This window comes from Cryptomeria japonica, chromosome 9 (assembly GCF_030272615.1).
Source record: "Cryptomeria japonica chromosome 9, Sugi_1.0, whole genome shotgun sequence".
Lineage (NCBI taxonomy): Eukaryota > Viridiplantae > Streptophyta > Pinopsida > Cupressales > Cupressaceae > Cryptomeria > Cryptomeria japonica.
Window position 1 is genome coordinate 207,960,554 of NC_081413.1, and position 15,921 is coordinate 207,976,474.

The 15,921-nt window shown below is 33.3% G+C and overlaps 1 protein-coding gene across 1 annotated transcript; it reads right to left on the reverse strand.

Annotated features, from left to right (window-relative positions):
• Positions 1 to 5,811: 5,811 nt before the first annotated feature.
• Positions 5,812 to 8,207, reverse strand: LOC131044533 (cytochrome P450 81Q32-like). The gene is made up of 2 exons (XM_057977879.1): positions 7,039 to 8,207; positions 5,812 to 6,530 (listed from the first exon to the last, which is right to left on the reverse strand). Exons 1-2 carry the CDS (start codon positions 8,038 to 8,040, stop codon positions 6,090 to 6,092), a joined length of 1,443 nt encoding a protein of 480 aa, XP_057833862.1. The 5' UTR covers positions 8,041 to 8,207; the 3' UTR covers positions 5,812 to 6,089.
• Positions 8,208 to 15,921: the final 7,714 nt, after the last annotated feature.

Below are 15,921 nucleotides of genomic sequence, written 5' to 3' on the forward strand. Positions count from 1 at the left end.
AAATCTTCTGAAGCTTGGGTTCAAAATATTATTGATCGGGGGAAGCCTCGACTTCTCAGAAGGTTTAACCCCAAAAAGGGATGACCACTGCTTCTTTGTTTCTCTCAAATCCCCAGATTTTGTATAAGCTTCCTGGGCCCCTCCAATAATATATTTCTCTTGCCTATTTGTCTCGAGATACAGAGTATAAGTATCATGGGCATATTCTGGACCCCCCAGACAATTGCCAAGGGAAAACCCAGAAAACTCACCACCTGGGTCCACCTGAATATTTTTAAAAATGAAACGCGCATGTGGGTCCCCATCCTTAGAATTAACATTATTTTGACCTTCATGCGATGCTCTTGTCTTCTGATTTGCTCCCAAAGCAAGCACTAGAGATCTGCCAACCTTCAAAACGGGTTTCCTTCGTCCTTCTCCCACCTGTGCAAGCCCTGTCCTCCATCTCATGTTGTTTGTGGAACAAAGGAAAATATGTTTATTATAATAAGTTATTATTATTATATAGATTAATTATTACATGTATAATTATTCATGATATTAGTTATCATTATTATAATTAAACTTAATTAATTAACAATAATATTTGTATAGCTATTGTAATTATGTAGTTATTATTAAAATATATATTAACTAATTTTAATTTAAAGATTAAAAATTACTATATATGGAGCTTTAATTAGAATCTAACATAGTTTGTTTTTGCAAAACCTTTACTATCCATATCTAGTTTTTGTTATATGCAAAAATCATTATTGTTACAATGCTTTAACTAATTGGCAAGAACTAGATGAAATGTGTTCTTTGTTTACTTGCAAAGGAAAAACATTTTATGTTTTAGCATTTACATATAGATCCTTCAAGGTTAAAATTTCCTCAATATTTTCTTTTTGTATTAAGTATCATAGAACAACATTACAATAAAGCTCATTTTTTGCTCATTCGAGCATCCACGTTACAAACTTATTACAAATACCAGCTCCTTTCGAGCAAACTTATTACAAATACTAGCTCCTTTCGAGCACCAAACTAGAAACAACAATTGGAAGACCAAGGGTCACAACTTAGAAATCCACTTTAAACAATGTGACAAATACAACCAATGGAAGACAAAGAGTCACAACTTAGAATTCCACAAAGGTGTCCCTCATGGGAGTTGAACTTGGGTCCCCACATTGAGAACTCAATGCTTTAACCAGCTAAGCTCAACCCCCTGGACTCAATATTATTTTTAAAATTTTTTACTATGTTATTACTACAATTATTATTTAAAGAATTCCAAATTATTATTAAACAATGTCGATATTTTAATATTATTGCTACAATTTACAAAAGTTCCAACTTTAATACAAAATCATTAAGGTAGGAACCTGATGAAAATGCATCTTTTGTTGAGTTTCTCTCTCCAATATTTTTCACTGATTATCAAGCAAATTATAAGGAACTAAATGCAAAAACCCCTAATTGCCTTGGTTCCTAACTCTTTCTTTAATGTGATGTGCTCTTTGTAGTGTTACACATATGATTACTATTATGCTATTGTTCCTAATTTGATAGAAGCTTTCTAGAAGATTTCTAGAGATGTTTTATTAACTAACATATTTACATTTTAAAATATCTATGTAGAGGACACTAAGAAGTATCTTATAAAATAGTATATTAATTAAATTTTGAAATATTTAACCTTCATAAATATGAACAAATTTACTATTGAAAATAATTAAAAAGATATATTGAAGAAAAAATAATAGATCAATTGATTTCACATTTTCAAACACTTATACAAGAATTCTCTCTTGTTTTCCAAATTCAAACTTACCTACAAAACTAACTTCACTAGTAAAACTAGTAATTGTTGTTGTTGCGCCAAAGGGGGGAAGATGGATATATAGATCCCAAGAAGATCTTTAGTGGTTTCCTTTAGTAGGTAGGTGTTGAAGGGAAGGGTAAGAGATAGTAAGTTTTCAACACTCAATGTTTATCTCGAGTTGTCTTCCATGCCCAATCTACAATTAAAAAAATAATGTGCAAACTACTTCTCAGGGATTTTAATCTATCTCTAGTTAGTGGTTTTGTTAAAATATTTGTAAGTTATTGCTCAGACTTACAATAATTAACTTTTATGTTACCATTTTTAACAAACTCCCTCATGAAATAATAATAATACCAAATTTCATTATGATTGCTTCATCCATGAATGGCTAGATTATTCATCAATGCTATTGTTGATGCATTGTCATAAAATATAGTTGTACCATCTATTTGTTCTTCCTCCAAATCAACTAGGATTCTCCTTATTCAAATAGCTTCACTTGCTACTGCATTTGCTACTATATACTCAACTTTATCCATAAAAAGTGAAGGTATCATGGGCTGTTTCTTGGAAGCCCGTGAGATAACTCCCAAACCCAAATGAAACACATATATTGATGCTCTTTTCTTATTATCTATACTTGTTTCCCAATTAGTATGTGTGTATCCAACCTACTCAAACTCAATTTCTTCAGTATAAAAATTATCTCTTGGTGACATTTACATACCTTAATATTATTTTACTTTCTTGTCAATGTGCATACTTTGGAGTCTCCATAAATCTGAAAATTAGACTTATTGTATGCATTATATTAGGCCTAGCTATTGTCAAATACATTAAATTTCCAACCAAATATTTGTACATAGTTGGATTGACATTATTGTTGCGATATTCCTTGCTCAAAATCAAACCTATGATTGTTGGTGTTGGTGTAGGCTTCGTATCTTGCATTCTAAATCTCTTCAAAATCTTTTCTGCATACTTTTCTTGAGAGATACATATGTCATCTTTCATTTTCTTTACTTCCATGCATGAAAAATACTTAAAGAGACCTAAATATATCATCTCAAGCTATCCTTTCATGGCCTCTTCCAAAATATACAATAAGGAAATCATCATTCCCTATGAAAAACAAATCATCTGCGTACAAGACAATAATCAAAATATTACCACCACTAGCCTTGATGTAAAAAGTGGGTTCACCATCACTTTTTCTAGAGTCATTGCTCAAAAAATATGAGTCAATCCTATTGTACCATATCATTGGTGCTTTCTTTATCCCATAAAGAGATTTATAAACCTATACATGCTTTGTTTACTTCACTTGGAACTTCATAACCAGGTCGCTGCACCACACACACTTCCTATTTCAACACTATTCAATGAGGACTTCACATCCATTTGAAAGACCTTCCATTTATGTTGGTATGCTATTGCTAATATTTCCCACATAGTTTCCATCTTTGAAAGTGGAGCATATGTCTCACCATAATCTTTTCCAAACTTTTGTTTGTATCCATCAACAACCAATATTTCCTTATGCCTTTCTATTCTTCCTTTGACATTGTTCTTGGTCTTATATGTCTACTTTACAGAAATAACTTTCTTACCAAGAGGCAAATCGGTTAACTCCAATGTTCTATTAATCTATATTGCATCTATCTCCTCATCCATGGTCTCATACTATTTTTCTTTCTCCACAATATCCTCAAAACAAATTGCATCACTATGATAAAATAATGCAAAATTCAAAATTTTATCAAATTTATCTTCATACCTTTAAGTTTGGTAGATCTCCATTAAACTCTTGATCTTTCTTGGCATTAGGGATGTGAGAGTAAGGTATGAACTCTCACTATTATTAATGCTTTTCTTCATATAACATATTCGGAGCTATATATCATTTGTATTCATAGACTATGTAGTGTTATAGAGCCATCTAGAGGACTATGCAATTGAACTCTATGACTATTTGTTTAATTGTTTGTCTATGTCTGGATCTCTCTAGAGCTAACTATTGGGCTTCATACCTTTTGTAGCATCACCTTGCTTCTCTTCACGCACTTCATCTTTATCATAAATGGGCACTCTAACTGATATACACAAAGATGTTTCCAACATACCATCCCATGACTAATTTTCAATAAACTCAACATACCGTCCACTTGAACTTTATACATGCCTCTTGTAGAATCTTGCCACAAATTGTCTTCATAGGAATTCTATTTATCAAATATATTTCTATTTTGGAGTCCCTTGTCTTTCAAAATACTCCTTGCCATCTCCACGGTGGTCCCTAGAGGGAAATATAGAGAGTAAGAAGCCTCACCATAATGAATAATCTCTTGCAAAAATGATAAGTGTTTGGAGGAAAAACATGATCTAATGATTACAAACAAGTTGTCTCCCATAGGAAAAATAAAAAACATATATAATTGCAGGAATACTTCACATTTAGAAAATGATAATGATTTTGTCTCCAAACAATGCACATGTGTCTCCTTGTCCAAGAAATATAATGATGCCACAATCCAATGAGGTATAGGTGACAAGCTAGAATTATGCAAAAGCTGATATTTTCATTTGATCATTGGTTGTCTTCTTACATTTAAAAATATCTTGTGATTCCTATACAAAGAACATCTTTAATCATTTCTAAATTCTAAGAGACAATTCAATTGCTCTAGTATTATCAAGAAATCATTGCAAATTTGATCTTTAAGCATATTGAGTACCAAATTACAACCTTTAACATTCAGATGGTTTCATGTTTTTCATGTTTTGCTATCATTTTATTGTATTACCACTTGCAACACTTCCAAAAAGAGTATTGCATCACCAACATTTTTTGAAACTCCATTAGAGGTACATAAGGTATAATTATTTCATTTCAATATTTCCATTATTGATTTGCCTCTATCCTCCTTAGGGTACACATTCTCTTACATTCTTCTCTATTTCTATGTGTGAAAATTTAGATTCAACAACAAATGTGGTACAAGAGCATAGAGTAGACTATCGCAAATTGTGAATGACTTTTGAATGAACAAAAATACCTAGGCTAGGATACCCAACACCCATGTTTATTTTTTTCAGCTATATTTGTGGGAGGCGGGCCTACTAAACCTCCTTATTGTAATTATACTCCTCTTTGTCAATTACATGCATCTTAGACTAGGGTGTATAATATTTGTGTCAAAGCATTCATGTCTAGATTTTAGATCTAGGTTCCTCTTTGTATGATCTTCTTTCTAGATCTAGCTTACTGTGTCTTCTTTCTGTTCTATAATTTACCATTATTGTTAAAATCTATCATTTTTCTATCATTATACCCTAGATCTCAAACACACACTTCACAATCTCAGTGCCATTGTGCAAAAAAGGAACATAAATCCAAGAGTTCAACTCTCATATAAAGATTTTAGTTGAACCTATTCATGTTCCAATGACATGCCATGGACATTTGAGATCGTAGTTTGCATACTTAGGCCTAGGATATCATTTTCCACCAGACCATGTAGTTATTGTTATGTTAGATCATTCTTAGATAAGATAAGTTGATATCATTTATTTTAATTATTGTTATGTATACATTTAAGTTTTGTAAAATAATTGATTTGGACACTTTATCATACATTTAAGTGATACTTTATTTATGAAGTTATCACTAATTTTTTATTATCAAGAATAATTATTCTATATAATTATTTACCACATACAAGTAATGAATTAGAAATAGTAAAAATATTAATAAAATTGATTACAAGATGAATAGAAGATTATTTCTTAAATAGGATAACAATCATTGTATATGCATTTAATATCCTATATTAAATTAATACCATTTTATATATTATTAATTTTGGTATTTAAATACAAATTAGTTAATAATCCTAAAAATATGAGTTCTCAATGACTTAACTGTGCATTGATTGAAAAAACAAATCATCTGTTAATTTATTTTATTTTAGGATTTTTGGGTATTATGCTATACCATATAAAGAGAAAGAAAAGGACCTTTATTGTATACTAAAGTTCACAAATACATTAAAAGATTCTACATTGAATCTTATTATTCAATAGAATTGAGGTATAGATGAGGGGGAAGGCGATTTTTAATAACAACCTCCAAAGGTACTACTTTTGGCATTGACAAACCAACTCCTTCATTTATATCAAGGGATTTACCATCAGGAAGAAGTCAATCAAAGCCTTGAAGCAACCTTGCAAGAGTTATATGCACCACACACATTGCCAAAGAGGCACCAGGACATGCTCATCTTCCTACCCCAAAAGGAAACATCTCAAATTCATTCACTAAAGTTTTTATGCTCTCTATCTCTATATTTTTCTCCAAGAAACGCTCTGGTATGAATTCTAGTGGTTGATTCCAAATTCTTAGGTCTCTATGAATTGCCCATGCATTTACCATTAGTATTGTTCTTGCTGGAATATGAAAGCCTCCAATTGTGCATGATTTAATAGATTCATGTGGTGCAAGTAAAGGTGCAACTGGAAAAAGACGCATTGTCTCCTTAACTATTGCTTGCAAGTATGTTAATTGTGGTATGTCTGACTCTTCTACTAGTCTACTTTTTCCAATTTTGAAATCAAGCTCCGCTTGGGCCATCTTCATTATGTTGGGATGCAATATTAATAAGGACAATACCCATTCTAAAGAAAGTGAAGAAGTGTCCGAACCTGCAATAAAAATATTCTAGAAGAAAAATGTAATTAGTAGTATAAAAATAACAAGAATAAGAAAAAAATTGTTACTATTATAAACCTCAATTTTTATTATTAATAAAATAATATATATTCTTAGTATTTAAAAGAAAGGTATATTGTTGACGACATGAACTAGACTAAAAATTGTAGAATCAATGAAATAGATTTTTTACAAGATTTAATAATCAAATTACATATTAAATATTTAAAAAGTACAAGATATAATATTTTTTTAATCATAAAAGTAATTTTGAAAGGCCATTGTCTAAGTATAGAGAGAAAATATATTATTAAAAAATTATAAGACCAATGATATAATGTGATAATAAAGGTAATTTTCTTTTAGTATTAAATTGAAGTGGCTAGTAATTGATAAAAATACACCCAATAATGGATTTAAAGAAAAAATAACCAATTCCTATCTCACTTTTGATATATACATGCATACGCCTTCAAAGAATGAGTACATACATACAAATACATGCAAATGAGCTTACCACAGCAATGGCTTTGATGAAGGTATCTTTGTCAGGGATTGCATCACTATTCTCCTCAGCCTGCAAGATGAGCACATCTATGAAGTCCATGTCTTCCTTCTCTGTTGGTGGGTTTTCCCGGTGCTTCTCCACTATTCTCTGCATGTAAGGATTGAGTTTCCCCTGTACCTTCTTCATAGCCCTCTCGTACCCTTGCAAATCAAGCCACTTCAACCAGGGAATATAATCCCCAATATTGACAGCCCCATGCAGCACAAAAGACTCTTCAATCAGATGTGCAATTTCTGCAAATGACATCCCCACTTCCTCTCCGAAATACTGATCACCCATTATTATGCTCATCAGAATATTCAAAGTCATCTGGGACAAAACAGTTCTCATATTAACTGTGGATTTCATCTGAGCCTGTTGAAACAGACAACTCAGAGTTTTAGAAATCTCCCTCATTCTCTTGGGTCGGTATGTTTGGATCTGTTTAGAAGAAAGAAGCTCAAGAGCACATATTTTTCTAACGTTTCTCCAGTAAGACCCATATGGAGCCCAACCCATAAACATAAAATCATAACCCAGATGTTTTCCTTGAGAAAGACGAGGCCTAGAAGCAAAAGCTAAATCATTTACTGTAAAACATTCTTTGGCTAGCTCTGAAGAACTGATAATCAAAACTGGGCGGCTACCAAATCTGAGATGCATAATGGGTCCATAAAGTTTTGAGAGTGAATCAAGAATTCTATGAAAGGGCTTTTGCTTGTCTATTAGGAGATGAAAATGGCCTATTATTGGGAGCGCTCTGGGTCCTGGAGGGAGTCTATGCCTATCACTTCTATATTTTTTCAGCCACAACGCTATTATTGCCATGAGAAAGACTGTGGAATACCCAACTATAAAATCAAACTTCATATGTAGGAGAATTGAATTCATACTCCCCTTGATCTCCATGTTTGTTTTGATATACTGATCTGCTGTGTAGGTATATAAAAATACCATGATGGACACACGCATTGGTTTCTAATGGTGGTACCCAATAATTGTACATCTCAACTAGAAACAGTAAGTAGTCCCTTTGATTCGTGGACAATTTTTCTTCTGTACCTAGAAAGATAAAAAATGAGTCATGGCCAGTTTTCGTTCATAAAATGAATGATAAGAATCAATGCAATCAAAGACGTGATCCACATAAAATCTTTGATCAGAATTTCTCAAACAATATCGGTCACGTCTCAAGTGCTTGCCATCTAGATCGAAAGCATATATCACCAACATTTACAGCTGAAGCTATGGATGCGTCTATTCTAGTTTCAAAACGGCAGTATAGATTGACTAACATGTTGCTATGACATTATACGAAAGGTCTGTTTTGGAGCCAGAATAGTTGGACATGTCTATTCTGGCTCCAAAACGGCAGTACGGATTGACTAACGCGCGTGTTAGTCGTGCGTTTTATACCATTGATTTTGCAATAAACAGCTGCGATTGACTAACATGTCGCTATCATGCTGTACGAAAGGTTTGTTTTGGAGCCAGAATAGCTTCGGCCAAACTAGTCAATCGCAGCTGTTTATTACAAAATCGACGATGTAAAACGTGCGACTAATACGCCCTTGTTTATTTAGTTTTATTTTTTAATCTAGGTCAAACAGTGCTATTTCTATTAATTATAGGAAAAAGTTTTTAAACATATATAGAAAAAGAAGGTAGTGGTAAGAAACAATTTAAATAATAATTATTAAATAATTATTATTTTATAATAATATAATATATTTCAATATCAACAAATGATATCGATTTATATGAGATTCATTTTTTTATATTCTTATTCATTCAATTTCATATACATTTATTCATTTAAATATATATCTATCTAATTTAGTATATGCATTCACAATATGTATTTATTACACATGCACATTCTCTTATGATATATTCACCACCTTTCTTAAGTTTCCCATTTCCATGTCTTATGCCATTTGTATGGGCATGTTTACTTTATCATCTTGAGTTGGCTAAAAACATACCGTGAGATAAGTTGCTACATACTTGTATTTAAGATATTTAATTATATTCATTTAATATCAAAGAAATATCATTCATATTCAAAGAGTATGAACATTTAGATTAGTGTACTTAAAAGAAATTTAAGATTTGCATAATTATCTTGGAAATATTTTCATGGTTGAAATTTGCCAATCTCATGTGTTAGTATGAAAAGAGATATTACCAACCTAATTTAATTTTGTCTAGTACCTCGCAAACCTATTAACACTAGTTTAATCTCACTTCGAGAGGCATCTTAATTTTGTCTCATTTCATGTGAACTCTACAAGTGTCAGGCCTAGCCCCTATGTGTAATTATTATGACTCTTTGGACGGTTCTGTTTAATATTAAAATGCGTAGTTTTGCTTAAGTATGGTGTGTTATAGATTTTGTGGATTAGTCATATTGTATCTAATTATCTCTTCCTTTTCTTCTTAATAAAAATTTGATGATCATTATAAGAGAATGGAATGTGCGATGTATAAATGATTGAATTAAATTATTAGCTTGAGAGTCAATGGAGTGATAAATGCAAATAGTTAAGTGTTGAATTTATTAGATGTAATATTTGGCGATTGAGATTTAATAGCAAATGACCTTGTAAAACAAGTAAAGTGAGGTAATACAAAGAGATGCTTGATTTAATATTGTTAAATTCAAATTATATGTTTAGACCCTATGGTGGATGTGGATATATGACATTATTAAAGTTTGGATTGATGGTATTCAACTTAGTAGGAATATATGTGAGCACATGAGTTTGATAATATATACAAAAATATTGTATTATGAACAAATTTGACTAAGACAGGAGATCAGGATGATGTAACCTAACATTTGTCCCAATGGTTACCAATGTATTTTATGTCACTTGGTTAGGGTAATATCTAGAGATTGATTGGGACCTATGAGGTATGCAAGAGCTCAAGAGAATCATTAATCAATTACAAATGCATGTGACCAAGGTGGTTCCAATCAACAAAAGGGTGAACCTGAGGTAGGTGGAGGAGGTAACTACCATACATTGTATATCATATATCTGTATATTTATGTTTTCTTTTGGGTAAATGCATATTGGACACCAATGCCAATAGGTAAAGGAGAAAATCATTGAAAATCCTATTAGGATACTTTGGTTGCCAAATTTTGATGTCATGATTTAGTGTCTTGAGAATGGTAAGTTGTTGTGATTGTAGTATATTTGTTTTTTTTCTATTGAAATACTGAGTCAAGTCCTAGGTTATTGTATAATAGAATGTGTAAGATGTGTTGATATATATGGAATCCCTTTTTTTTATTAGTTGATGATGCTTTTTTTAATTTGAGCTTAAAAGTGATTAAGTGCTGATTTTTGCCCTTTGTTAAAGGTTTTTAAAGACCCTAGGTATATACCTATGGGTTAAGCACCTTTTGTGGTAGGCCAAAACTAGGGAGAAGAATAAGAATAATTAATAACTAGATTCAACTTGGTCTATGTGTCAATCCAGGATGTTGGCAACAATAATGAAGGAAAACTGAGAGGGGGGTGGGGGGTGGGGAGGTGAATCAGTTTTCACCGAATTAACAAACTTAACCACAATCACAAAAATCTAATAAAATGCAGTAACAACAAGGATAAACAAATAGATATACCAACACACAACACCAAGATTTTGACATGGAAAACCCAGTTAAGGAAAAAACCACAGTGGGAACCTACCCACAATAAGATGATACTCTGCATACTTAGTATGTGTAAATATTACAATGGGGAATATACCTACATTCAAGCTCACTGCCCAGAGCTCACTGCTCAAGTATAATAACCCAAAAGGCTACAACCCTTAGGGAAGGTTCACTACATTACAAGGAAGTCTCACTGACTTAAAAAATATTTGGACAACAATCCGGAATCAAATGAACTGCAATGATAGCATCTGCTAATGCCAGATGACAGTTCTGATTAAGCACATGTGTCTGCTCTCCAACCCTCCAAAACTCTTCTCAACCTCAATGTGGGAGGATGTATTCACTTGAACGCACCTTTTCCATTCTTAGATAATGCAGACATCACACCCATACATAAATTACATGAATATGACACCTATTTATACAATTCATCAACCTTGACAGCAAGGTCGGCTAAACCCTTAACACCTAATTACAAAATTACATCACACGATACAAAGATCGACCACCAGACCAATATAATGATATATATGATTAAGCACATGTGTCTGCTCTCCAACCCTCCAAAACTCTTCTCAACCTCAATGTGGGAGGATGTATTCACTTGATCGCACCTTTTCCATTCTTAGATAATGCAGACATCACACCCATACATAAATTACATGAATATGACACCTATTTATACAATTCATCAACCTTGACAGCAAGGTCGGCTAAACCCTTAACACCTAATTACAAAATTACATCACACGATACAAAGATCGACCACCAGACCAATATAATGATATATATGATATAACATGGATCTAAATCAAATCTGCAAACACACAACACCACCAGAAATCATGCCAAGATAAACCGCAACATGCTACACCACTAGGAATACCGCATAACATGAAGAATGTCACCGGTTCAGCAAAATCACCAAAAACTCGCATGTAACGATCAATGAGAATCATAAAAACAAATAGGACACATTTAGGAAACACCAACAATCACATTAGAATAATCAATAACAACTGGGTAAGTGCACCAAGATGGTGAACAAAAAGGGGGGTATAAGTGGCCACTTTTTTCTCTGAAAACAGGTAAACCTAAACTTCAAAGAGATATTTGAAGGTCATGCACTCAAAACTAGGAGTTGAGAAAAGAATAAGAATTGTTGTACTCTGAATCTATTTTCTAAACTACTATTTAAAAAAAAATTGGATGATTAAGAGGGTCAAATCTCTCGCGCACGTAAAAATGTTCTTGATTTCTTAGGAAAAACATAACATAGCTGTTTTCGTGCGCTGCACAAAATATATAGTTAGATTTAGTATTTTGAAAAACCCTTTGGTAGGATGATAGGTAAGAGTGAGATCTAGAAGTTGTGTAATTTTTTGTAGAGTATTTTTTTAATGATTTTTTGAAGTGACTGCATCCTGAAAATTTGGTACCTGTTCGTGCGTTGGGCATAACTTGCATCAAAATAATTGAAAATGCAAACTTCTTTTTTTAAAAGTGTATAGTATCTAGTGTAGAATAATAATATGTAATTTATTTTGAATTTGGTCAAGTATATAAAAATTTATTAAAAAATGGTAGACATATATCTGTGAGGACTGTCAAGGCACTAGTAAAGAAAATTAAAGTTTACTATGCTAATGTTGTCCAAAAATAGAAAAAATTGTATGGTCGGAAAGATGAGAAGATGCCTGCGATATTATGGTGGTAAGTTTAGAGATACCCACTTGATCATTTGTAAACCTAATGACGATGAAGTCAATAAATCATGTTGGAAGATGAAAAAATGTGTAAAGGGACAAAAATGGAGGGAAAATGGGTTTGCAAGCCTTAAGGTCATTTTCCAACCCTCTTACCAAGCCAAAACCCACACGGATTCTGATATGCAAGATAACCTGCTTGGGTTTTGAAAAACAAAAAGTACCATTCATAGTTCTACATAACCTGTATGGGTTATGTAGAACTAAAACCATCATTTTGAGTTTCACAAAACCCGTATGGGTTATGAAGACATCAAAATGTATGCTTGTAAACTTAGCATTTACTACACATATGTATAGACATATATAATGTGTTTATGTATGTATATATGCATCTCTATAGTTATATATACATATAATTATATAGATATATGTATATATGTTTGTATACATGCATGTCTCTCTTCTTTTCCTCTCTCTCGTCTTCCTTCCCCCATCACCATCTCTATCTATTCTGTGCCCTAATTATCCTCCTTGATTTCTATCTTATCTCTTTCCCCCTCACACTTCTCTCTCTGTTGAATCTCTCGCCCTCTTCTCCTCCGCGTTCTCTCTCTCTCTCTCTCTCTCTCTCTCTCTCTCTCTCTTAATCCTATTCTCACCCTCTCTCCCTTCTCTTTATTTCCCTATCTTTCTCCCTCTCTTCTTATCCTCTATGTCTCTAACTCTCTATCCCTCCCCCTCTCCTTATCCTAGTCTATCCCTCTTCCTACTCCCTACTCTCTCTCTCTAACTCTCTCTCCCTCCCCCTCTCCCTAATCTCTCTCTCTCTTTAACTCTCTCTCACCCCCTCTCCTTATCCTATTCTACTCTCTCTCTCTCTCTCTCCTTCCTATTCTCTATCTCTCTTTCCCCCCTTCTCTCTCTCTCTCTCTTCCTCTCCCTCTCTTAATCCTATTCTCACCCTCTCTCCCTTCTCTTTCTTTCCCTCTCTCTCTCTCCATCTCTCTCCCCACTTCCTCTTTGGTTCCTAGTTCTTCATAACTTGTACGGGTTATGCAAAACTAAGGCCAAAACTTCTAGTTTTGCATAACCTGTACGGGTTATGATAAACTGTGAACGTTCCCATTGGGTTTGCATAACCCGTACGTATTTTGAGGAACTTTTATTATTATTATTATTATTTTTGGCTACCAAGCCTAGCACATTTTTGAATTTCATAGAACACGCACGGGTTATGAAATATTTCATTTTTTTTTCATGTGGCCACTTTTCTGTTCACTATCTTGGTGCACTTACCCATATATATTTGTGTGTGTGTGTGTGTGTGTCAGCTCCAAAGGACTTTTCTGTATGCGGACTTGGGTGAGATCAGATTATTGTAGTAGATTTCTCTACGTAGAATTATGCGTTATTTTTGAGAAAAATCATGGTGGGAAACCCTACCCACAATCAGATAATACTTTTGTAGCAATATGTGAAATAATTACAATAGGGATTGCACTTGCAATTGGGCCAACTGCCTAGAGCTCACTGCTCATCACAAAAGGGAAGTCTCATTGACTTACAAAGGATCAGACTGCAATCCAAAAAGAATGAACTGTGAAAGTAGCATCTCCTAATGCTTGATACAGTTCCGGTTAAGCACATATGTCTACCCCGCAATACCAAAAACCTTGTTCGTACATAAACCTTCCTCTAATAATGCAAACATAACCATCGATCCCGCAAACCATCAATATTCAAATTACATGAATAAGTTACCTATAAATACAAATCATCAACCTTATTGACAAGGTCTAAACCCATAAACCCATTATTTCAAAAATTACATCACACGATACCACAAGACCAATATTATTATTTACATTACATAGCATGGACCTAATTCAAATATCCAAACAATTATATCCACCGAAAATTTCGTTAAGACCAAAATCCAACACGCTTCACCAACAGGTAAAAACCCTCAGTGAAGTAACACAAAAAGTCTAACTGGATCCAAATAGGACCACCATAACAACACGCTATCCAATACAAAGTCATCAAAGACTCAGAATATGATCAAGAAGAATCTTCAACATGATAGAAACCATTCCCATAAGCCGAACCAAAATCGTCTGACCAAAACATCAAATATCACTTACCAATAAAGCTAACTAGTACCAGGAAATACCAACTAGGAACATAAGCGATAGTTACTAGAGCACCAAAACATGAACCAACAAAATATGACAAGCATGTATCCATCCAGATTAAGTATCCAAAACTGCATCCAAGGATCTGATCATACCAGATCATAATCATAGCCAAAATCAAGATGATCACCAAGACTAACCGAGATAAAGTGTTGACATCAATGACAACACTTAACCAAATCCATCATATTTCCATCAATCTCCCCCTTTGGAATTGATGGCAACACTGAATGTGAAAAACATCCAAGTGCCAAGGAATGCCAACAATCTCCCTCAAAGATATGACTGATATTCACATGAATACCATGTCTCCCCCTTTGACATCAAACAAAAGGATGGATACCAAACCAAAAATACTGAACCAAATAGCCGATTACTCCCCCTGAGTAGTAGCATCATCCCATCAATCCAGATCAAAGAAAATATCTGATAAGCTTATCGGGTTGATGTATTCCTGCATCTCTAAGTTTCTTTCGGAGGGTTGGTAACCCCCAACTGATCTTTGAGATATTCAAAAGTATCTTTAAGCAATGGTTTTGTTAGAATATCTGCAATCTGCTCCTTAGTAGGCACATAAACCAATCTGACTTCCTTTGCTTCAATATTTTCCTTCAAGAAATTATACCTTATAGAAATGTGTTTTGATTTGGAATGAAATACCAGATTCTTTGACATATCAATAGCAAAAGTATTATCACAATGAATAACAATAGGTTTGTCATAACTTATTCTTATATCTTTTAACATCTGTTTCATCCATAAAATTTGAGTACAGTTGGTTGCAGCAGCTACATATTTTTCTTCAGCAATAGATAATGAAGTACATGATTGTTTCTTACTAAGCCATGAAACCAACTTATTTCCAAGAAAGAATGCACCGCTGGTGGTGCTCTTCTTGTCATCCACATCTCCTTCCTAATCAAAATTTGTATAGGCACATAATTTGAAGTCATCATTCTTTGGATACCATAACCCAAGGTCTATTGTACCTACCAAATATTTGAATATCCTCTTGACAACAATATCATGAGTTCCTCTAGGATCTAACTAAAATCTAGAAGCAATACAAACAAAATTCATTATATCAGGTCTAGTCCGATTTAAGTACAACAATCCACCAATCATTTATTTGTATATATTTGAATTCACTTTAGGAGATTCATCATCCTCTGACAATTTGCAACTGGTTATCATAGGAGTACCGATAGGTTTTGAATTCTCAAGTCCAAATTTCTTAAGTAACTCCTTCTCATACTTAGTTTGACAAATGAAAATA

Coding starts and splice junctions, on each gene's coding strand:
- LOC131044533 (XM_057977879.1), bottom strand. CDS start 8,040: ATGCGTGTGTCCATCATGGTATTTTTATATACCTACACAGCAGATCAG. Junction 6,531..7,038: donor TCATCAAAGCCATTGCTGTG/GTAAGCTCATTT, acceptor TTTTTCTTCTAG/AATATTTTTATTGCAGGTTC.